The 22,488-nt window shown below is 53.4% G+C and overlaps 6 protein-coding genes across 6 annotated transcripts; 1 reads left to right on the forward strand and 5 right to left on the reverse strand.

The window, feature by feature from the left end:
* Positions 1-287: 287 nt before the first annotated feature.
* Positions 288-3,264, reverse strand: N7482_004896 (putative aminotransferase; the record flags this gene model as incomplete). The annotated part of the gene is made up of 9 exons (XM_056687021.1): positions 288-355; positions 455-977; positions 1,076-1,156; positions 1,221-1,541; positions 1,605-1,734; positions 1,789-1,822; positions 1,907-1,989; positions 2,576-3,189; positions 3,247-3,264. 9 exons carry the CDS (start codon positions 3,262-3,264, stop codon positions 288-290), a joined length of 1,872 nt encoding a protein of 623 aa, XP_056542576.1.
* An 853-nt stretch (positions 3,265-4,117) lies between these two features.
* N7482_004897 (uncharacterized protein) lies at positions 4,118-6,196 on the reverse strand (the record flags this gene model as incomplete). Its single annotated transcript, XM_056687022.1, has 1 exon — positions 4,118-6,196. One exon carries the CDS (start codon positions 6,194-6,196, stop codon positions 4,118-4,120), a length of 2,079 nt encoding a protein of 692 aa, XP_056542577.1.
* A 26-nt stretch (positions 6,197-6,222) lies between these two features.
* Positions 6,223-6,981, reverse strand: N7482_004898 (uncharacterized protein; the record flags this gene model as incomplete). Its single annotated transcript, XM_056687023.1, has 1 exon — positions 6,223-6,981. One exon carries the CDS (start codon positions 6,979-6,981, stop codon positions 6,223-6,225), a length of 759 nt encoding a protein of 252 aa, XP_056542578.1.
* A 2,343-nt stretch (positions 6,982-9,324) lies between these two features.
* N7482_004899 (putative tRNA-splicing endonuclease) lies at positions 9,325-15,920 on the reverse strand (the record flags this gene model as incomplete). The annotated part of the gene is made up of 4 exons (XM_056687024.1): positions 9,325-9,420; positions 9,488-9,589; positions 9,652-15,829; positions 15,898-15,920. The coding sequence occupies 4 exons, from the start codon at positions 15,918-15,920 to the stop codon at positions 9,325-9,327; spliced, it is 6,399 nt and encodes a 2,132-aa protein (XP_056542579.1).
* On the forward strand, positions 15,919-16,440 carry N7482_004900 (uncharacterized protein; the record flags this gene model as incomplete). The annotated part of the gene is made up of 1 exon (XM_056687025.1): positions 15,919-16,440. One exon carries the CDS (start codon positions 15,919-15,921, stop codon positions 16,438-16,440), a length of 522 nt encoding a protein of 173 aa, XP_056542580.1.
* Positions 16,441-17,701: 1,261 nt separating this feature from the next.
* Positions 17,702-22,369, reverse strand: N7482_004901 (Phospholipid-transporting ATPase DNF1; the record flags this gene model as incomplete). Its single annotated transcript, XM_056687026.1, has 4 exons — positions 17,702-18,596; positions 18,650-20,863; positions 20,917-21,818; positions 21,899-22,369. 4 exons carry the CDS (start codon positions 22,367-22,369, stop codon positions 17,702-17,704), a joined length of 4,482 nt encoding a protein of 1,493 aa, XP_056542581.1.
* Between the last annotated feature and the right edge of the window lie 119 nt (positions 22,370-22,488).

Genomic DNA, 22,488 nt, shown 5'->3' on the forward strand with positions numbered 1-22,488 from the left:
CCTATCTCTCCTATTTGCTCGGTCGTGGCGAGTTATCACATCCCCGGGCGGACTATACTGGCCCATCACCTATCTCCAGGGGAGATGGCCGATGCCGGCCTCGGCCGATATCGTCCATCTCCTCAGAAGACCGCGGCAACCCACACACTCTCCGATCCAGGAAGCACAGAACACCGCATATCAGTCCTTCCCCGGTGATTGTCAAGAATGAGTCACTCTATACCAGGCAGCTGACCCGATCGAATCCCCCCCCATCATGCTACGATCATGCTACGATCATGCTACGATCATGCTACAATCGACAGCCCTGCCAGAGCCTCCCGGAGAACGGCCACCAGCCCGTGCACCTCCACCTCTGTTGCCTGATTAGCCCATGCTTAACCACCCAATCCCGCGTGCCCAGTCCCACAACACAAGAACCATGCACGCCACACTTGCAGGGACCAGAACTCACCAGTGTTATAATGCAAGAAGCTCACCCGGACCACCCCATCGTCCACATCAGCCAGGCCACACACGTCCTTGAGCAGCCGGTGGCTATACATGTGGCCGCTGCGGAACCCATACGGCGACCGCTGCTCAACCGCCTCAACCAGCTGCTGACTGCCGACGCCGCGCACGATGAAACTAATCACCGCCACGCGGAGCTCCTTGCGCGCCGATGGCTCCCCGATGATCGTGACCCGGTCATCCGCCGCCAGGAACGTCAGCAAGATCTGCTGCAGCCGCTCCTCGTGCGCGGCCATCGCGGCCCACGTCGCGCCAGGGTCGGCCGCGAAGTACGCGACGACCGCCGGGATGCTCTGGGTCAGCTCGTAGTTGGCCGAGGCCAGGTTGAGCTTGAGGTCCAGCGTGTCGGTGGGCTTGAAGAAGTGGGCCAGCGAGTCGATCTGGTCATGGATGCGCGACGAGGCATATAGTTGCGCGAGGTGGGGACCGTACACCTTGTACCAGGAGAATGCCTGGATGGCCCCCCCCTTCCGGGGAGGCCAAGCGTGAGCGAAGAGCCGCATGATGAGTGGGTATGAGTCAGGGCGTGTTCCGCCCCGGGGAAGGGAAGGGAAACCAAACTTACGTAGAAATCCACCCCGAGGGCTTGGACGTCGACTTGGCGGTGCGGCGCGAGGGCGACGCCATCGACACAGAGTAGTGCCTGCTGGGAAACCGTAGATTAGCATGTCCAGAACTCGCGTATATCGTAAGATGCCAAGGATACTGACTCGAGGATAAGCATGAACCGCATCAGCAATCTCCCGGATCGGGCTGATGGTGCCCGTGATGTTGGAGGCATGCGGGCAGGCTACCAGGCGGGTCTTGTCGGACAGCAGCGACTTCAATTCGGCCACCTCGCAGGTGGGATTCTTCGGGTCGGAGGGTGTCCACCACTTGACTGTCAAGCCGAGCCGCTCGGCAACGCGGGCCCATGGTGCGCTGTTCGCCTCGTGATTAAGCTTGGACACAACTATTTCATCGCCAGGCTGGAACCTCAGGGCGGTTGAGAGGTTGTGCAACAGTTGCGTGGTTGAAACTCCAATGCTGATCTGCGAGGATGTCGGTTAGACCGTTGCTCTCCTGACATGCGGATTGGAGCCGGATGCCCTGACCTCCTCTGGCCGTGCATTGATAAAGCCCGCGGCGGCCGTGTATGCGTCCGCATATGCAGCAGTCGAAGTGAGTGCAGTCTTATAGGTGGCACCAAGCTGGACGTTTGTATTCAACAAGTACGAGTGGATCCTTTGCAGAGATCAGTTGAAGAGTCCCTCGAGCTCACCCGTCCAGTAGACTCACGAATCCGCAACGGTGCCCAGAACCTGGCTTCCTCCTGGTGATCGTTACCGTCAGTGCCAACTTCAAGAGACCTCCAACGCCAGCGTCACTCATGTACACTGCTGAGCATGTTACCCACCCGCATTATCCATATAAATCTGCTCCCCTTGTAGAGCCGGAAACGCAGCGCGTGCCGCAGCCACATCAAAAGTAGACGCCATCCTGGAAATGTTGGTAGAGTTTGATACAAGTAAAGCCTGAGACCCCGAGAATCGATCCATGGAAGTGACACGTCAGGCCCCGGGGTTCGCTCCGATAAAGATAGGGGTAGCGGGTCTCATTTGATACCGGATTTTGCCCCGGTCAAGGATCGTGGTTTATGCCGATATCTCGCCAGATGATCAACGGGTTACCCAAAGGACGAGAGAGATAAGTTCTGTGGCCGAAGGCTTCGACTTCCTTGCAGATCTGACTTCATGCAAACCTGGGTGCGATACCCTGTGAACAACACAACAGAGCGGGTCGATTTCCAGGAAGCCAAATGCTTCGAGCCTCATATACGCGAATAGAAGCTTACACACGGCAATGCAGAAGAAAAAAAGACCTCATGAATGCGAAAGGAACTCTTGCTTCGATCGGGTATATGCCATGAAGGAAAAAAAAAAAAAAAGAAAATAGAAAAAAGACCCAATAAGAAAGGGAGAAACAAGACAAGAACACAATTCCCGGAAGCAACCCACGAGACACCAGGGCATCAATCGACGTAACCAAAACACAAAATGAAGCGGTTTAAAGATGGTCTATTTACCGTGCCAAACGAGCCCCCGCGGCCCCAGGACCACCGCTGCCATGCGCGGCATCGTGCACCACGCAGAGAAGATATTTCCGGTCCGGCACGACGACAATTTCGTGTTTCCGCGTCCGCATGCGCAGCAACTTCACCTCATCGTCCTCCTCACGGGCCTCCTCCCCATCCCGATCCTCGTCCCGGGGCGTAGTCGTGCCCGTGCCGTTCGCGTAAGTCTCATACTCCCCATCCAGCCCGCTCGAAGAATGCCCATTGGCAGTCTGCATCGTAATAGGTCGAGCCAGCGAGACTCCCAGTGCAGAGGCACTGGATACGAAATTGAAAATATGTGCCGCCAGCGCCTCTGCCTGCGAGGGCTGGTAAGTGGTGGGTGTTGGGGCGACCGGGGATGCTGGGGAGGAGTCGGATGGTGGTGCAAGTGGGGTCTGGTCGGCGTTTGATGGAGCGGGTGGTATAGGGCGAGGCGGATGGTTGTTCTCTTGAGCAGCAAGTTGCCCCGTGCTTTGGATGATAGAGCCGTCTTTGCGGGAGAGGATCAGGGTGGATTGCACCCCCGGGCGGGAGGTGAGGTGGGAAAGGAGCGCGGTAACATGCTGAGGCACCTGTTGTGTGCGCTATATCTGAGGATCAGTTGCCCGACGGGCACAATTGGAGCAGGTTACGGAACATACCTGCGGTGGGTTGGCCATGCTGGGCTGCGGGGAATGGTCAAGAAAGTGAAGAAGAGGGCGTGGGCGGTGGATGAGTAGTTGTGGGGAGAGAGGGAGTTATGAGATTAACTGGACACAGCAAAGCTCATGGTTCTCTGATTCTCAGTGGCAGGATCGTCAAGCTTCTTCTGCCTGCGCCTGGCAGTCACAAGAAACGGGTTATCTTCTTTTCTCCAGAACGAATAAACGAACATGAAGCTCTGACAACCTCGCGGGATGGACCTAAACAGTGGTGACTAAGCGAATCACATGGTCGAGCGACCCCTTTGGAGACATGGCCAGGGCATGCTTCCTTGAGTCTTCAATAGACTTCCATTATAATGACTTTGAGATCTTCACAAAAAAAGAGACAGAGGTTATACTCTAGCTGATAGGTAGTAGGTTCCGACCTAGGACCATGTGGAGATAAAATTAAACTAGGAAGGGTTGTCTTTGTTATATTGAAAACATCATGGGAGCAATATATCTGATCTCTACCTCTTAATATGTATCTTCCCCGAACCTGCAGTAACCCATAATTCGTATTAAGCTAGATGAATAAATCATGATTTAAATCATACGGAGACCTCAAATCAAACAGAGAATCATTCATGTCAAATACGAAATACAATGGTATCGTCGAAAAATATTGTAAGCAGAGCTCGTAGGTTCTCACTCTGCCCAAAAAAAAAAAAAAAAAAAAAAAAAAAAAGGGAAAATTAGAAAAATTAGAAAAATTAGAGAAGAAAAAAGTGCGGGGGAGAAGAAACCAATGATCGAGTCAAATCATAAATAAGAGGGAGGAAAAAATAAATAACGAAAGGAAAATGAGGGATAGCGAGGAACCACGGCCTCAGCGATTCCTCGCCATTCGTGCACCACTCCTACTAGACTTGTCCGACATCCAATCACCGCCCTCAATATCCTCAATCATGTCATCCAACTGCCGTACGCTTGGCCGACCATCCCGGTACGATCCCTGCGTCTCAGAGCCGCTTTGTTCACTACTGCGCGAAGAGCTAACCCAGCTCCCCGGGCGCGATGTGAACCGGCTCTGATATGGGCCTGCGGGAGAGAAACCAGGTGGGAGAACAGACTCGCCCAAGCTGTCGAGGGGATTCTTGACACCGGCATTGAGAGCCGCGAGGAGAGCAGCTTGAAGAATTTGGTTCTGGCGCTCTAGGTTGGCTATGCGGTCTTCCAGGTAGTGGGCCATGTGGCTAGTGCCTGGTTGGATGCGGCTGCTATGGGAGTCGCGGGAGCGGTAAGTGGACTCTGAGTAGGTTGACTGGGGAGACATTGCGCTCTCCTCTAGAACGCGGCGGGTGCGGCCTTGCGGTGTTTGAGATCGGACGGGGTGAGGGTAGCGGAGGCGGTCGTGGCTGGGACGTGCACCAACGGTCTCATAGCCACGACGAAGAGGGTGGGCACGCTTTGGGTACTTCTCGACTGTTCGGTGAGAGCGTGATGTGTCTGAATTAGGACCAAAGCCTTCGTCATCCGAAGATGGAAGCGGGGACTCATAGCGGCTCGGTTCATAGGATTCAGGAATGCTCTCATGGAGCAGGCTGCTGCGAGAGCTGTCGCTGCGGGAAATCATAGAGCCTCTGTGATGCCCCGGAGCCAATGTAGTGTCCATTCCTTTGGCAGAATGGACACTGGTGGGGACGGGAGCAGAATAGTTGCGACTACCATGAGAACGCTCAGGCAGTGGCTGTGCTGGAGGATTTGACGGAAGGGCCGCAGTAGGTGGAGGCGAAGGTAGGCCGAAGGGAAGATTCTTGCGGTCAACATGAGGGTTGATCTGGAGTGCTTTCCGTGCAGCATGCTTCCCAGGGGATTTGGTCGGAGTGATTTGTCCTAGAATAGGAGAATCGGCCAAAGGTATGCCCTCATTTTCGTCGCACCCAGGTGGGCTTTCAGGCAGATTCTGCATGTATGGGATACGAATGCTAGAAGCACGTCGACGCGGGGTGCTTTGTTCTGGCGAGGTTGACTCCGGGCGTTTTGGGGTGTGGATGGATTTGGCGCTGTCATGGTCGGCTTCGGACTCTGCCTCTCCTACGTACCCAAGCGCGGTTGCAGGACGGGTACCCCCACTATGCTCTGACTCGCAAGCATCCGGCTCACGAGGATCCTCCGCAATAGGCGAAGGGTGGGAGGGCTGCCTATCTGGCACACTGAGGGTGGAACGGACCGAGCGAACGGTGGGATTCACCTTGGCATCTGGGACAGCCGGGGGTGAACGCCCAGGCTGAGGGATCGATGGCAAAGGTTTCATGGGTGCGGGGAGAGGGAATGCCTTTAGCGTTCCCATGGCTAATGATGGCGGTCGAGCCCTAGCTGTAGTTTTTGTGCCGGCCTGAGATTTGGCAATTTCAGCAGTAGCAGACTCCATGAAGACTGCAGACGTGACGGCGATGGCTCCAGAACAACTTGGCTCTTCTTCGTCTTTGGATATCCTCGAAGGGGCTTCAGAGGGTTTCTGCTTTTCAGATGTCGGCTTGTTCCCCAAAGTCTCAATTTGACAACCCGACTCCGTCATCGAGGGCGGGTTAGGGGGTCGTTGGTATTGAGGTACTGACGAAATTCTCCATGCATTTTTGCTGGACATACGTGGTGGTGCGACGTCAGGGAAGAGCTTCAAGGAAGGCTGTGAAGGAGGGGTCCCAGCTGAGCTAGAAGTAGATTTATCCGAAGGCTGAGCAGACTGCTCCGCAGCTCGATCAGACTTCGAGTCACTCTTGACGGACGGATTGGATGATTCCACAGTGTTGACACTCGCAGGCCTGTCGCTGGGTGTTTGGCTCGATGGCTTGAGATCGGGCCGCGCAATTCGTATACTCGAGTTGCTGGAGCTGGAAGCTTGTCGAGCATGGCTATTCTTCGAGCCACTTCCTTGAGTTCCAGCTGTGGAACTTGGCGGTGACATCAATCTGCCACTGTCTGAATGAGTGTCTATAGAAGAACCCGGAAGTGGCAGCGTAGGCGAAGAACGAGAGGCAACGATCTGCTCCCTTCGAGGTGCGACACCACTTGAAGATGGCGGTTGGTAAGGGGGGGCGACGTGTCGTCGAACTGCGATGACAACGAAACAGCCACGTCGACCATCGAGCCGAAGTCGCTGAGATCCAGCGACGCTAGGCGGCGTTTGGCATCGACCGTTTGTTTCTTGTTGTCATTTTCCAGCCACGGTTGTCCGATGGTTTCGACATCCTGCCTCTTCGACTTGGAGAATGTTCGCTCCAGGCTATTCTTCGAATCAATGCTACCCTTGGATGAGTGTGTGCTTTTAGGCTTCGGAGTGTGGAGGAGGTATCCTTCTCGTTGGAGTGCTTCGATTTGGCGCTGATTCTCATCTACCTTGAATTTAGGTGACGAATCTTTCTTCGGACGTTGAGTAAATTGCAGCAGGCGCCGGTGCAATGACTTTGTCTCTTTGGCCAGCGGCTTAGGCTCCTTGGATTCGGTGACGATAGGTAGCGCTGTAGTGCTATCCGGGGATGTTGGTGTTTGCGCAGGTGCAGGAGTCGGCATAGGCGCATTCTGGGCCGTCTGAAAGAAGCGAACCAGGTCTGATAAATTCTCATTTCGAGAGGCCCTCTCTGCCATGCCCGCTGAGCGAGCTTGTGGCCGAGGAGGTGACACCTGTGGCTTTGGGACGGTTACCCCTCGAGGCGGACTGGAGTCTGTAGATCTAGAGGCCGAGGACGGCATACTGGATTGCCTGCGTTTGGCCTTGGAAGGTGGATCAGGCCGATAGGTCGGGACTATTGGACTCGGTGCAACGGCACAATCATGTATTGTGGTCCAATGATGCATAAGGGCATCAATTGGTTGGCTTTCCAATCGGACCGCTGGTTTTCATAAGGGGTCTGCGACGCTCTTGGTTCGTTGGGGACTTTGCTGGGTTTCTGGAGACAGTGGCTCAAAAGGAGAAGTACAAGTGCACACTGGGTTGAATTAGAAGACTGGTCCTGACAATTATCCTAGGTGAGCTCACCGAGTGGAGAAAAACAACAATGAAGAAAAGAAAGCACAGTAGGCCGTTAGGCGCCTCCGGAGATATATTGGACGTTTTGACCGGTTGTATTTACAAGACGAGTCACTATGTACAATGCAGTCAAAAGGTGCGGCCGTCTTTGGAGCAAATGAGAGCAAATAAAGGAGTGGACTGGAGGACCAGCTGAGACGTGGCAATCGGAAAGCCAGCAAGCAGAGAAGCGAGAAGGAGGAGGGAACCTTAGGTTTTAAGAGCACACGCAGCTGTTTAGAGTTGAGCTGTCGCATCTCCCTAGGAGGGGGACGCAACGCGCCATCCTGAAAAGGCCGATCCGGACGCAAGAGTAGTTTGGGCCCGCTCGCGGAAGGCAGATAGCCTGGAAAGGGCACTGATACGAAGCTAAAAACATTAGTCCGACGGCAGGGCGACGATGCAGGAACATCAAAGGGGCTCGGTCCCCAGCAGGCTGGTTCTCTGTGAGGAAAGTATGAGCCATGGCCGAGCCCGGTTGTGACCAGGCCCAGCCCCATCATCTGGTACGACACTGAACATGCCGTCGTTCGGGATGCGGAGGAGGGCGGCAGGATGGTACAGATTGTCAATATGACACAGCAGCTGGTGGAATTGGCAAACTAGTTCCGCCGCCAGACGCTGGCACCCGCTGCAGGCGATGATTGGGTATGGCCTGAGAGGAACTGGAGAGTTCACAGAGCAGCTCGAGGCAGTACGCACTGTGCCCATTGTTGTGCAACTAACTCGCGCATGGCAATAATCGGACCTTCGCGTCGGGGGTGCGCAGGAGGGCGAACAAGTGTTCCCCAGCTCGTTCATTACGCAAGGGATAGTTTTCCGGTCGGAGAGCTGACCCGATGAACTGGGCCCTGATGTGAACGACGTCAGGATGTGAGGTATCACGTCCGTCCCTCCGAGTTGGCATGGCCGATCTAGGCGATCCAGGCGATCTCATATCGATTCCCTTCAGGGATCCCCGGGACAGGTATAGACAGACGATCGCTAAAATGAGCTGCAGCGGGGCTCATTCACGGCCAAATAATGGCGGCTTTGTCGCCGTGCGGATGGAAATGGCGGGTAATCACTGCGGAAATAGATTGAGCTGACCCAACGAATTATTGTATGGGCTATCGACTTCATCTCCACCGCCCTTGCAGTTGGGGATCCACCACCTCACCCCTCGTCGCTTCGCTTTTATTCTCCGTTCCGACAGGCCCTGCGCGTCTATCGCCGCTCCATCTGCAGGAGCTGACCGTCCGGACTTTCTGGCCGGTCTGCCGTCTGCCATCATCGCAATCAGGGGACCAGAAGACGACCCTGGACGTCACAAAAGATGCCACTGGAAACTTGTGTACGGAGTACACGTCTACCGGCGAGAACAAAGCACAGACGCCTGTCGAACTTTGGAACGGCAACGGAACTACTGCACAACATCCGATGAGTTGTCCTTGCACCTGTCTTGGCGACTGAGCGATCCCCACTGCGGGCAGCTGTCACGGAAAGACCCCGACACCGGTTGGGCCCGGAAAATAAGAGAATGGGGAGAATGAGTAGGTCATCGAACGCGATACGGTCGATCCACGTAGATCCGATGAGGCGGAATCGGGTCGATAGAACAGGTCATTTCTATGAACACACGCTCCATGTGGTTAAGTTATACGGTAAGAGTTTATGCTTCGCTGGTTGCAAGTGAATTGCCTATGTGTACATGATCATGAGCCAAACATTCCATGGGTGATGTAGAGACGCCTTCTAATGCTGTGCGGAGGGGCTGATGCCTCAGCCGACTCAAATTCACGAGTCCAATCTTGCCAAGTGGCTCGGCTCGGTTCAAAGACGAGAAAAAGAAGACCGAAAATGGAGGGGTTTGGTGGGTGGACGTAATGTGACGTGGATGAGTAAAGGTGGAGATCGTGGAGAGACAGGGGAACCCGGAAGGGTGTCCCGGAGAGAACAAGGTTGAAGAAAGGGAGGATCAAAGTCATGGAGGAGTTCTTGACGAGAAAAAGGACTGGCGAGACGGTCGGGTGAGACACGGTGGCGCTCTACTTGCGTCTCGGCTTGGGCCGAATGAACGGGTCCGCCTCCTTCTTCTTGCGCATGACGGGCGGACGGGGCTTCGGCTGAGGCGGATTAAGAGCCTAAGTAGAGGAAGAAACAGGCGAGACATGAGCGACTGATCGGAAACCCAGGCTAAACACGACTTACATCTGCGGCATTCGATCCCGGTGGTGAAGGGCCACCACTCGACGAGGGCTTGCTTGCGGGCGGGGGGTAAGCGGGGCGATCGCGAGAAGGTTTGATGAGGCCCTAAACCCAGTGTCAGCATTCACCGTACAGATCAGATATTCGGATATCACGAGGAAACCTACACCTGGCGGGGCAGGGGCCCGGGGACCCTTGGGAGCAGTCGGTGGTGGACCAGAAGCGGGCTTCGATGGACCGGTGCGAGGTCGCGCCGCCGGGGGCCCATCGGGGGCTCCCTCGGTTCGCTTGCGCTTGCTGCCAGGGTTCTCATGGGGGACCGAGGGAGAATGAGTGGTCACTGCAATGGTAGGAATTTTGGGATCGTGGCCACCCATCTGACGCTGGCGCTGGCGGTCAGCGTTCTGCTTCTGCTGCTCAGCACGACGACGCTCTTCATGGGCAACGCGGCTCTTCTCATGCTTGGAAAGCGGTTTGGTGGCCTTGCACTTGGTAGCAGAGTGGCCGCACTGGCCGCACTCGAGGCAGCGTTCAGCGGTGCAGTTGAATTTGGTGTGGCCAAATTCGCCGCATCGGTAGCATTTGCCGCGGGCAGCCTCCTTTGCCTCTGCATTATCGCAGTTGTGAGTGAAGTGCTCATTGCTGCCACAGACTCCGCACATCTTGGACTCATCAAGTCCCGCGGCACCACCTGAGGGTCCATCGGGGCGTGGCATCGGAGTGCCCGGCCCAGAGGCTGACACCGAGACCGAACGGGAATCGAGGCCAGTAGACGCCGAGGACGGTCGAGAAGCTGGTGCGAAGGGTGAGGCAAGGGGAGTCGAAACAGTCGGGGTAGCAACATTAGCAGCCAAGTCGGCATCGAGCATTTCGATGTCTCGGTAACCTGTGAACTGTGGTTTCTCGAGCAGCTTCGGGATGTTGCCTTCAGTGTAGACATTCCGCTCACGAGCGTTATTGATAAGACCATTCCAGAATTCACCTTGCATCAGAGACCGAGAATTACCCAACACCCATAGTGAGGATTTGGCACGCGTAAGACCGACGTTCATACGACGGATATCAGCCAAGAAACCGATGCCTTTGTTGGAAGCACGCACACAAGAGAAGATGATGACTTCACTCTCCCGACCCTGGAAAGCATCGGTGGTGTTGAAGTCAACCTTCTTCAGGATATCTTCACCGTATCTAGCCGCGAACTGGATCTTCATCTCGCGTAACTGACCCTTGTACGGAGTAATGATACCGATCTTGCCTGCAAAATCGTAGTCCCTGACGTCCGTAACCAATCGATCATACAATTGCATCGCAACCTGCAGCTCCGCGTAGTTGATCAAGGAGTGTCCCTTAGTCGCACTCTGATGCATGCCCTGAACATCGAAGAATCGGTATGGGCTGAGCAGTTCGCTCTGATGCCACGGACGAATGCGAAGCTTGCCCATTCCAGGACCATCCTGAAGCTTACCATCGTAGAAGGCGAGACTGGGAAAGAGACTGATGTCCGGATGCATACGGTACTGGATATCCAACAGGTGGACGTCTCGCGGGAAATTTTTCTGCATACGCACGAACAAGCTTTGCTCGTACTGGAATCGAGACGCCATCTTCGAGAGGACAGTTGGAGGTAACTGTTTGGGATCACCAACGAGGACACACTTGGAGCAACCGTACTTGAGCGGGATGAGGGCGCTCAGTTCAATACATTGAGCCGCCTCGTCAATAATGACCGACTCGAACTCAACATTCATGCTCTGGAACATGTCGTGCCCGGAGCCGCTGAGAGTAGTGCAAATGACATGAGCACCGTCGATAATCTCTTGCTGAATCCGTCGCTTGTTCATGTCAGCATTGCGGGCCAACGTGTGGACGTGGTCGCGGGCTTTGTCAATGTCGGCGCTCAGTTGAGTCCGTTTCTTTTTCATTAACTCAAACTCGCGTTCCAGCTCCTCGGGCGCTGGAATCCCCTTTGCACGGCATTCATCAAGAGATGCGCGTAGGTGTTTGAACTGGGTGTCGGTCTTCTTGTGCTCTTCATACAACTTTTGCATGTCCACATTGTTTGATGCAGCAGGGGTTTGACTGAGACGGGCATTGACCATCTCGTCAAGGGTCACATCAAGTACTTTCGCGTTGATGGCATCACTTCTTCCCAGTCGAATGACCGAGATCTTCTCTTGGCGACCATGGATAGTTTTGACGCCATCCTTCATTCGCATGACCAGCTCGTCAACAGCGGCATTACTGGGTGCGCATACCAGGACTTTCTTGGAAGATGCAGCTCGAGCAGCCTTGTCAGCACTGTGGCCAGTCCCGATGGAGACCGCAGTATTGCTAAGGGAGTTGGTCAAGAGACTACCAACAAGAGCGGTGATGGTTTTGGTCTTTCCGGAACCAGGAGGACCCTGGATAAGAGTGAAAGCGTCGTTGTCCATGGCAGATTTGATGGCCTTAGCTTGCGCACGGTTGATATCGTAATTTTCCATGATAGGCTGTAACTTTAGGTCTCCGTAGTTAAGAATCGGCGAAGGCTTGGCTAGCACAATCTCCTCACAAAGGTCATAGTACTCCAGCGCCATTAAAGCACCGTACTCGCGCTCCACTGGGGTCAGCGAGGTGACCTTGACTCCCCAAACCGTGGCGCCAACGCCAAACGACGAAAGAAATTTGTTGGTTCCAGGATTCATGCGGTATGTGACTTCCATTTTCCCACCTTTTCGATTGACATGGGAGACTCGTGCAAGAATATGGCCAGCGTTTTGATCCATGTGCGGCTTTGCGGCACTCGAAAACAAAACTAGGTCGCCTTCGCCCATGCTGAAGTCTTTCGGGGGCAAACCGAGGGGCTGGGTACTGATCTCGATCCACGAATCCACAGTCAAGCGGGTCATGACCTTGACCTCAAACGGCCGGAACATGCCTTCTTCTTTGGCCTGCTGGAACCCTTGCCAGGCCTCGAGGATCAACAATGGCTTGAAAGTGTTCTGGTACTCCATGGGAGAACGGAACGAATTGGAAACGAGAGTGTAATCCGTGCGGTCCGAGGTAGGTGGAAGGTCTCCACTTGCGAAGAAATCCCAGGAGAGAATTGTATGATGCAGGGTTGAAAGGTCCGGGGACAAGCGGGCACGCATGTCCTTCATCGAACGGTGACGCTTCACCTTCTTAACAGGCATCTGTTGGAGCGACTTCTTCTTGCTCTGTTCGTAAGCGGCTACGGCATCTGGCTTCTTGGGCTTTTCGCCGAATAACTCTTTGTCTAGTTCATCTTCGCTTTCAGTATCTGTGTCGGATCCGGACGAAACCATCATACTCTCCGCGGGAACGGCATGATCTTTACCCTTGACACCAATACCTTTGAGACCAGAGCCCTGCTCCGCCGTTTGCTCCGCAACTCCACGTGCAGGCAGGTTCTTCTTGAGTCGTGCCAATTCAACCATGTCCCGCTTCTTCTTGGCCTCTTTCTCGCGCTCGCGCTTCTCACGGAAGGACAGGACACTGGTGGCATCATCCTTGGGTCGTGGGGCAATCATACCCTTGGACACCGCCGGACGCGTCTTCAGAGCCGTTAAGGCCTGCATCGCGGAGGGTGATTGACCCTTTTGCTTGGCAGCAAGGGCGAGGCGGTCTTTGTTGAGTTCAACAGAGCGAGAGAGGTCAAGAAGAGTTTGATCAGGGATATCCTCAAAGTCGTCCTCACTTGGGGCGCGAGAGGAAGGAGAAGAAATATCGGAGGGGCGGGCAAAGGAGGTGATGGAGCTTTGTTTCTTCATGGAGGCCGTGGAGGCAGTGACAACAGGCTTTTTCGTATAGGCTTCAAGCGAACGAACGAGTTCTGCCTTGTCGCGGTTTGTCAGGATTGTTTTGATTGTCCCATGCACCGCGACGCCTTCGATGAAGCTCAACGCGTCTGCTTTGACTGTTGTCACATCCAGGCTACCCAATCGGCGCAGAATCTTTGACACAAGACCGACCAAGGTAGTAGCAAGATACTCGTCTTTGAGACGCAACCACTTTACCATCGCACTCATAGTGGTCGTGGGCGATTTTATGAAGTTTTCTGAGATCGATTTCTGCGCAGTATCCGCACCCCCCACGGCGCCGAGGAAGACGCCATACTGGTCGAAGAGGAAATTGGCGAACTGCATCGTATCACGACAGAAATCAAGCATGACGGTTTTGTCATTGCCACGCAGGTGCCAGGCCTCGGTCTCGTCAAAGATCGTGGTCAATGATTGCCACAAGAATTCCCAGAGCTTCTGCAGTGACAGAACTTCTCGTCGGTCGACAAAATTGCGCGTACGCAGCATACCCGTCTGGCTGTTACACAGAATCTCTACAATATCGGTTCCCGTATGCAACATTCTCGGGGCGGGCGCGAAGGTCTTCATGTTGGAAATTCGGCGGAAAGACCAGCTCATGCCATACATGGATGTCGTGAAGAATGACTCGAGAAGGTAGGAGATTGCATCTCGTCGTGCGAACTGACCACTGACGTTCTTGATGAGGTCAACGGCAGCTTGATAGGTGTTCAAGTCTGCAGCGAAAAGGGTCGAGATGAGCGCACTGCTGGTATCCTGGCTCTGAAAAAGCGTCTTCAGGTGTTCCGGCGAGAAGTCTGCCAGTCGTTCGATCATCTGGCAGGAGAGGTGGGTGAGGTGACCATAGATCATATTGAAATGTGTCTTCTCTTTATTATCTTCGCCCTTGGTAGGAAACTTCTCCAGGCCTACGAGAGGTAGAATGCCCAGAAGAGCGGCCGTTGAGAGTGCGAGATTATCTTGATGAAGATGCTTGATCACTGCGTCCCAGATTGGCGCCGAGTAGGTGGAGACTCCATGTGAGAGAGTACCATGCTTCAAAATGACCTCATAGTCACTCTTCAATGATTGACACTCTAGGGCTAAGGTGTTGCGAACAACGTCCATGCACAGAGAGTTGATCTCTTCTTGGCGTCCCTTCTCGATATCGAACACCGGGGGATCCAGGATGACGTTGATGGTTGCAACCACAACATCCATGGTCTCTTTGAGCACCACTCGGTCAACTGAGCTTCTTGAAGCCTCGTGGTCCGTGAACCGGCGGAGAGTACTGAGCAAACTGTTCAAGCCAACATGGAAGCAATGGTATCGAGATAGATTGGGGTACTGTGGATCCTGGAGACGCTGCAGCAGCTGCGTTGCCAAGTACCGACATGCAGATGGTTGATGATGACCTTTGAGGGATGCTAGAAATGGAGTAATCCATGACAGCATATCTTTCAGAGCAGATTTCTCGTACGGCTCGCCCTCGGTGGTCTGCATAAGAAAGGCTTTGAACTGGAAGTTGTAAAAGGTGTGCTCGGCGATGGCTTGGGGAGAAATGGTCTGCATAGCGTCCCAGAAATCACCAGGGGCTTTCTCTAGGAAAGTCTGGATGGTGTTCAAAAGGAACCGCAACCCGGGTGTTTGTAGGTGCAGATGGTCGACAGACAAGCGGCAGGGGTCGATCTCTAGAGCGCGGAGGTTGTGTGTAATTTGATCTTTGTCCAGCTTCCGAACAATCAGCTGCATTCCACGCCACAGCCGCTGGATGACCGCAAGTTCTGGTGGTAGCTGATTAGCGGCCTGCGATCCATGCTGCAGCGCACTGAGAAGCCCATCTCGAATCGCCCATTCAAACTCGTGGCGAGTCGGGGAACGAGTATATCTCGTCCACGTTGAGATGGCCCAGAAACTGCGAAGCTGATTCGAATCGAACAGGAAATGAGTGACAGCAGGGACATAATCAGAGATCTTCAGACTCCTCTTTGTCTGGATGAGCTTGAATGGCTCATCAAAATGCTTCTGAAGAAGATCGTCGCTTCGCAGCATAGCTTCGCAACTTAATGTTTCAAAGATGGAGAGCAACGCAGCTCGGTCCAAGACACTTAGATTGATGTCTTGTGGAGCGACCTTTTTGAGCTGTGTCGTTGCCGTAGTCAAATTTCTTGTGATGCGCTTGATATCCCACTCGTCCACTCGCTGCGAAAATGCTTCAATATCTTCCTCTTGGTACTCCTCTTTGAGCTGGTCCATTAGCCAGACCTTGCCGGTGTAATACTGCTTGATGCAGAGGTCACACTTTTCCAAAGACTGGTCTAGCCTGCTTAGGACCCAAGTCTGTAGCTCCTCCACCCCATCTGCATTGTAGGCGAGAATACGCATGGAAAGAAGAAATTTCTCCAGGCGGATCTTGGCCTCAGTCACGATATCTTTAATGCTCTTTCCATCCTCGTCCACTTGGCTGAGGTCATCGTAGCGTCCGTAGTCGTTTTCGTTTTGTCTTGGGCAGAGAAGGTGGGTGCCTTCGGGGAGGGCTTTCAGCTCTCTAAATAATACCAGCGTCGGTCAGCACTTCTAACTACAGATTAAGAATCCTACACATGTTCGACTTACCCAATTGCGTCCACGAACTCCATGGTTAGAGTCTCACAGAGTACGGATGCTGAGATTGAGTCAAAGATCGTCCGCACATTTCCTGGTCCCACAAGAGATACTCCTAGCACATTGCCTCTAAATGATCTCGGGCGAAATCAGGATGGATTCGAGTGGAGCGGGAGAGACCGATTGACGGCGAAGCTGGGTGGGTTGGCAATGGCCGTCTGTACAGAGAGCCTTTCCGTGCGAAAAAGCTCTGGAGTTGCCCCAGAGGACAACTTGGCTTTAAAGCTCAAAGCGTCAGATGCGTTTCAAAAGCAGGAGTATGCCGATGCTCAAGGAGGGTACGGGTTTCCGGGAGAGGAACACGGCTTCCGACATACCTGCAGGAGATTTCCGGAAAATGGAGGTGAGGATGGAATGGCTCTTCTGCTCAGCGACGGAGAACCAGCAATGACGGCTAGATACAACAGCCTCCGAGAGGTGTCGGTTTCTAGAAGCACCTCTGACCTGAATGAAAGGAAAATCGTCCAAGAAACAAACCGCGGCAGAACCGAGTGAATTGGCAGAGCCCGAGGGCGGTGAAGTGTCTGGACGCGTTGGACGCGCTTCACTTTTACCCAAGTGGGCAGGTCAATAGCGGTCAATCTACATTCTATTTTGGCGCAAATCATTGGTCGATGTTAAATTATGTATATCGTAACAATCTCTAGTACCGCTACTTGCTCACTAATTAAAGAGGATGGGAGTGTATGGAATACCTACAAGGCTGCCTGGCCTGTAGTCCCCAGCCATGTGGCCATACGGTGCTTACACCAATGGCCTTGAGACAGGGAGATCGATAATACAAGCGATTCCATTCACAGCAAAAATAAAGTCGAGCATATCCTCCCGTTATGCTAATCTAGCCAGACTGCAGGGGTATACGGCCTAATAGATAGCGTGGAAAATTAGGTCAACAACTTCAAAGCACATGGAAGGGCTCCTGGCTAATATTACAGGGCTTCTCATTTATTGCGTATTTTATTTTCGGTAAGATCTAGGGCTAGAAGAATCAATAGCTAATGGAAATCCATAGTAGAGGTACCAGTTTCTATAAGTTAACTAGCGGGGTTGGCATCCAATTTACTAAACCAAGCTGTGGCTCTCTGCCGCCATCGTTTACGGGAATTACGTACTCGACTACGCACAAGGAGACATTCGTGGAATATCCGCATTTAAGTACTTTCCTCATAGAGGGCATGGAATAGAATAATACATGAATATCATCCCCGGGCAATGCCTGCTCAACCCCGTCAAAATCAACAGAAGAAACCCCAGAACAGAAAAGGAAATAAAGATCCAAAGAGGTAACCGCGGACGATGGAACGCAAGCAGGGAAAGAGGGAAGCCATCAAATGCGGTTTGTCGTGCACGATTGCAGGAAGACGAGAAACGCTTTTGTACAAAGGGCAAGTGGACACTATGAAACAGGTGGACAGACGGAAAGAGAACGGAGCCACCAAGGGCTACCTTGTATAAAGGGAATGAGGTTGGATTAGGAACGAGGAGGGGAAAGGAAGACGGAAATGCGCCAAGCCTCCGACCGGATGTAGTATACCAAACGCCTGCTTTCTATCGGGGGAATATCAAAGCTGCATGGAAAGGATGAAAAGTCAAGAAACACCGCAGCATATTGCTCATGAAGATGGGAGAGAAAAGGGGTAATATAAAAAGAAACTCAAGGGCCAGGTCACCTAACCGGCGGCGGAAGGAGGGAAGAAAGTCGTCAATAACGGGTCGTCAAGGCCAAGTTCATGCAAGGCCATGAGTCAACCTCAGATCAATGTGTAGTAGGGGCCTCGCCTGGGGCGCGGAACGGATCTTGATTGGAGCCCTGAGTGTGGCTTGATTCCATTCGTTGGAGCCTGGCGGCCGAGGTGAAGTCGTTGCTTTGCTCAAAGCTTTGCCGTACCCGTTCGAAGGAATGTCGAGTGCGCTCGTGGGAGCGCCGGACGTAATCCACTGACTGAGGTCGCGGACACTGATCCAAGCTCTCGGTGTAATTCGTACCATTGCTTCCATTCTGGCTGCGAGGATTGTGGCCGTTGGCGTGCTGAGAGGGCGAATAGTATGGTCGATGCTCGTCAGGGCCAGTTTGATCCAGCTTCATCGCCGGTTGAATTGGCTTGGCAAGCTCGGAAGAGGTTGCCGACTCATCGCCGGGGCCTATGACCGCGGCACCACCAGCACTGAGGGGTACGTAGTCTTCGAACTGTTCCAGGTGCTTGAACTTGCCAAGAGTGACCTGCTCGCGAATGATATCGACATCCAGCGGGAAGAACACCTTCTGGACCGCGTTGTACATAAACCGGGGGAGGAGTGAGATCATGACGGTGACGAGCAGCACAACCCAGAAGCTCAGAGCACCATAGACCTCGGCAGCCGAATCGTAGAACTGACCAGCCGCCGTGAATGATGAATAGACCCCAGTCCAGAAGAAGATTAAGAGGGAGCTGATCACGTTGATCAAGCAAGTAAACCAGTCCCATCGGTAGGTGTTCATCATGATGTACATGTTACTGGCAAGGACGGCACATGTCGCGACCAGGATACCCATGCGGGTCCGATCACCAATATCCCGACCACTGTCAGTGGCGAAATTGGCTGCTTGGTATAACATATACGGCATGAAGAAACAGATCACAGATTGGTACAACCCATCAGCCATATAGAGCCTGGAGTGCTTGTTAGCGAAAGAACATTAGAAAATGAGCCTGGGAAAACCAACCAGAACTTGAGCTGCGACCATTCCTTGCGCTCAATACCGCGCATATAGAGCTGAGGCACCGCAAGAGATACTCTGTCGTCAACGTCTTGGTCAAAAATGCCCATGAAGATAACTGGCAGCGAAGTGAAAGCCAAGTTAACCAAGACGATATAGGTGTAGTCGAAAAGATAGGAGCCATCGAAGTCGTTATAGATACAGTACCAGAAAAGAGCGAAAGTCCACACCAAGTTCTTGTAGAAAAAGTTGGCGGTACACTCTCCCAGGCGACGGTAGGACCACCTTCCATGGACGAGCAGCAGGCGCTGGAGGAATCGGAATTGTCCAATAGCGTAGTCCGAGGACATAACGGCCTGTCGACCTTCTTCACCAGCGATGCCGACACCAACATCGGCTTCTTGAATCATGGCAACGTCGTTGGCACCGTCACCAATGGCGAGACCCATGATGTTCAGACCATGACGGACCATGTTGACAACTGCAGCTTTCTGGGAAGGGCTGACACGGCAGCAAAGGACAGCTTTGCACTGCTTGCAGAGCAGGAGGAACTTCTGCTTCAACTCGTCGGAGAGCATCATCTTGAGTGTTTCACCGTCGACAATAACGGCATGGGTGGGCGCCGGTGGTGAGTGATCCTCGCGAGCGGCGATAAGTTCTTCATCGGAGCCAGTCAGACCAAAAGTCCGGAGGTGCTTCTCAAGCTCTTGAGCCGCTTGCTCATGCTGATTCTCAGGGATATTGAGAACAATCAGATCCATGTTATTATTGAGCAAATTGCACGAAAAACCGATGTTGATGGCAGTCTCGACCTTGTCCCCAGTCAGAACCCACAGCTTGATACCAGCATCTGCGAGTAGTTGGATGGTGTCTGGGACACCGTCCTGGAGACGATCCTCGATGGCAGTGCCACCAATAAGCATCAACTCCTGCTCGATTTGGCTCGAGACCTTCTCCAGTTTCTCTTCACGATCGGTAATTGCAGCCGCAGCAATATCGTGCTCGCGATTCCAGGCCTGGTACTCTTCTTCACCAAGGAGACGGTCAGCGACACACAGGGTTCGCAGACCTTCTTTGGCGAATTCCTCGAGGTGCTCCGCAGTCTGGCGTCGGAGCTCCTGCTGCTTGCCACGAGCCAGACGCGAGTAAATGATGCTGTCAGCACCCTTGCAGAAAAGACGAATAGTGCCATCGGGCATGCGGATAATGGCACTCATACGCTTTCGCGAAGAGTTGAACTCTAGAGTATTCAAGACGGTGTAAGTACGTTCCTCACCCATGACATTCAACAAGAGATCATCGCCGGCACGGCCGAGGACTGTGAAACCACAGTCTCGGGCGGTGCTGACCAAGGCGGCCTCATCGGGCGACTGCGCCTTGAACTCAATCTGGGGAGGGTCACCCGGAGTATGCTCAGTGATAACAGAGTGACAAAGGGCCAGAGCCAACATGAAATGCTCCACCGCCTTCTTCTGATATTCACCAGACTGCCCTTCAAGGTCGGCCACGAAATTCGGGGCAATAAAAGTCAAATTTTCATCTTTGAGGTACGGGTTATCATGGATTCGACGGAGCATCTCCAGCATCTTTGTCCCATCAGCAGCGATTTGTGCACGGGCTTGAGTGGCTTCTTCATCGGCATTGGCGCCTTCCCGACGTCTCATGCCGATCTGAGCTTCGGTGTAAGCTTCACCATAGGACACGCCATTGATGGTGGTCTTCTTGAATTCCATGACGTTCTGCGTGAGAGTACCAGTCTTGTCGGAGAAGATATATTCGACTTGTCCCACGTCATCTGAAATGTTCCACGACTTCGGTACACAGTAGAGCCCGAGCTTTTCGTAGTACATGTACAGATCACTGTGAATGAAGACGGCCTGGATGGTGCGGACGATTTCGAGTGAGATGTATAACGAAATGGGCACCAAGTTTTGAAACAGGATAAGGGCGGTCCAGAAGGTGACAATACCCGTGACGGAGGGCGTGCCACCGTATGACCCAAAGTCGAAGAAGTCCAAAGACTTGTCCGAGGCAGCCCACGCGAAGCCGTTCACAATACCCGCAACCAGACACATGACGAACAGAATCATGAAGTTGTAGATGACGTTCCAATTCAGATCCTTGGCCAGGCGAGCACGCTTGGCTGGGGTCGCGCCAGCGTTGAGCATAATCTTACTTTCTCCACCAGTGAAGACAACCACACCAAGAACCCACTCGGTGCTGCGCAGGGAGCAGCCACGAAGCAGCATGTTGTTGATTGTCACAGGCTCCACCATCTCCTTGCGGGGGCGTCAGGGAAGTTTGGATCGCGTTGATCCCAACGGATCGCACCGTTGTAGGAATACAGGTTGGGGTGAGGAGCTTCACTCTCGATGGTGAATTCGGCTTTCTCACAGTCGCGAGCATGTCGAACCTGACGACCACAGTGGAGGGCATGACGGACCTTCAAGTTCGTCTCACCATCCAGGCCCTTGGTTTCAACGTAACAGGCTCCATCGGGATCGGAAGTAGAGAGAATAACGATATCGGCCGGAATTGGGTCTTCGTTGTACAGACGCACGAAGTCGCCGACTTGAATGCTCTTCCAGTAGTCGCGCTTGAATCGAGCCGTACCAGGGGTTTGCTTCGAGATGTCCAGTATACTTCCGGTTTTCTTGTCCGAGGAAGTCGGCGACATCACACTCTCTCGGGCAGCGCTATTTGGAGAGAGGTACTTGTTCTCAGAGTTGCTCGACATGGGCCAACCTTCCCGAACTTCAGCTTGGGGTGAAGGGACGTCGGTCATCGGAATAGCGGCGTCGGCGGCGAGGGAGTTTCGATGCGAATAGATCGAGGCTCGCGGGGTCGCGGTAGTTAGAAAGGAGTCTCGTCGTCGTCCGTCTTCGGGATCCTGTTCTTGATCCTTCTTCTTGAAGACCTGCTTTCCCCAATGATACGTGGCAATCACGCCTCGCGTGGACGCCTTCTTGACCCGACGCCATAGTGAAATACTATCTTCGGTCGAATTCACATTGTTCCAATCAATCAGTCGATAAACCGGGGAGTTGTTCACTTGATTATCCGATACAGTTCGGCCCCAATCTTCAATCGCGTCCTTGATAGCGGTGACAACGATAATGACGATCAAGGGGACGGCATTCAGACCAGGGTTGTTGGCACCGAAAATAGGGAAAAACTAGAAGAAAAAGGCATGTGAGTATAGGTCTATTATGTATGGTCTCTCTCATCATCAGGATCGCCGGATAGCGCACGTACATTGAGAATAATGACAAACAAGAAGTAGATGTTCGCAATGTTGTGAAACTGCAACCAGATGTTCTTCGGAACGAAAGTCAACGCGGTATATTTGGCAGTCCGAATCTTATTCCGGGGGTAGGTGTTAATGAGATGGCCATCTTCGTCGCGTTCGGTCTCGGGGATCGGGACGTTGAAGTAGATCGTTCGATTGGGCCCCGACTCCTGGCCTTGGTCGCCATTGAAAGACGCGGTGTCGGCCGGAGTGCTCGGGGTTGCGGACTTGCGCTTCTCATCCCTCATCTCCGATCCCTTGTGAAAGCGATTGATGATGGAGACACGTTTCCGCATGCCGCCGGAGCCGCCCTGGCGCGTGGTGGCCCATCTTTGGCGTTTGGTCGGCTTGGAGATGTTGCTGCTGACCTCTCGAACCTCATTACTCTCATTACCACCCTCATTATTCTCGTCTCCAGGGAAGCGCACGGAAGCCATCTAGGCTACTATTGCGCCCAATAGGGCATAAAACTTGATACAAAAACCGTGTAGTTACGCGGCAGACCAGCATCCAATCCGTCGACTCCGACGTCTGATGCCGTGCGTGGCGCGCGAGT

This window comes from Penicillium canariense (assembly GCF_028826845.1).
Source record: "Penicillium canariense strain IBT 26290 chromosome Unknown utg000003l_segment0_segment0, whole genome shotgun sequence".
NCBI classification, from domain to species: Eukaryota; Fungi; Ascomycota; class Eurotiomycetes; order Eurotiales; family Aspergillaceae; genus Penicillium; species Penicillium canariense.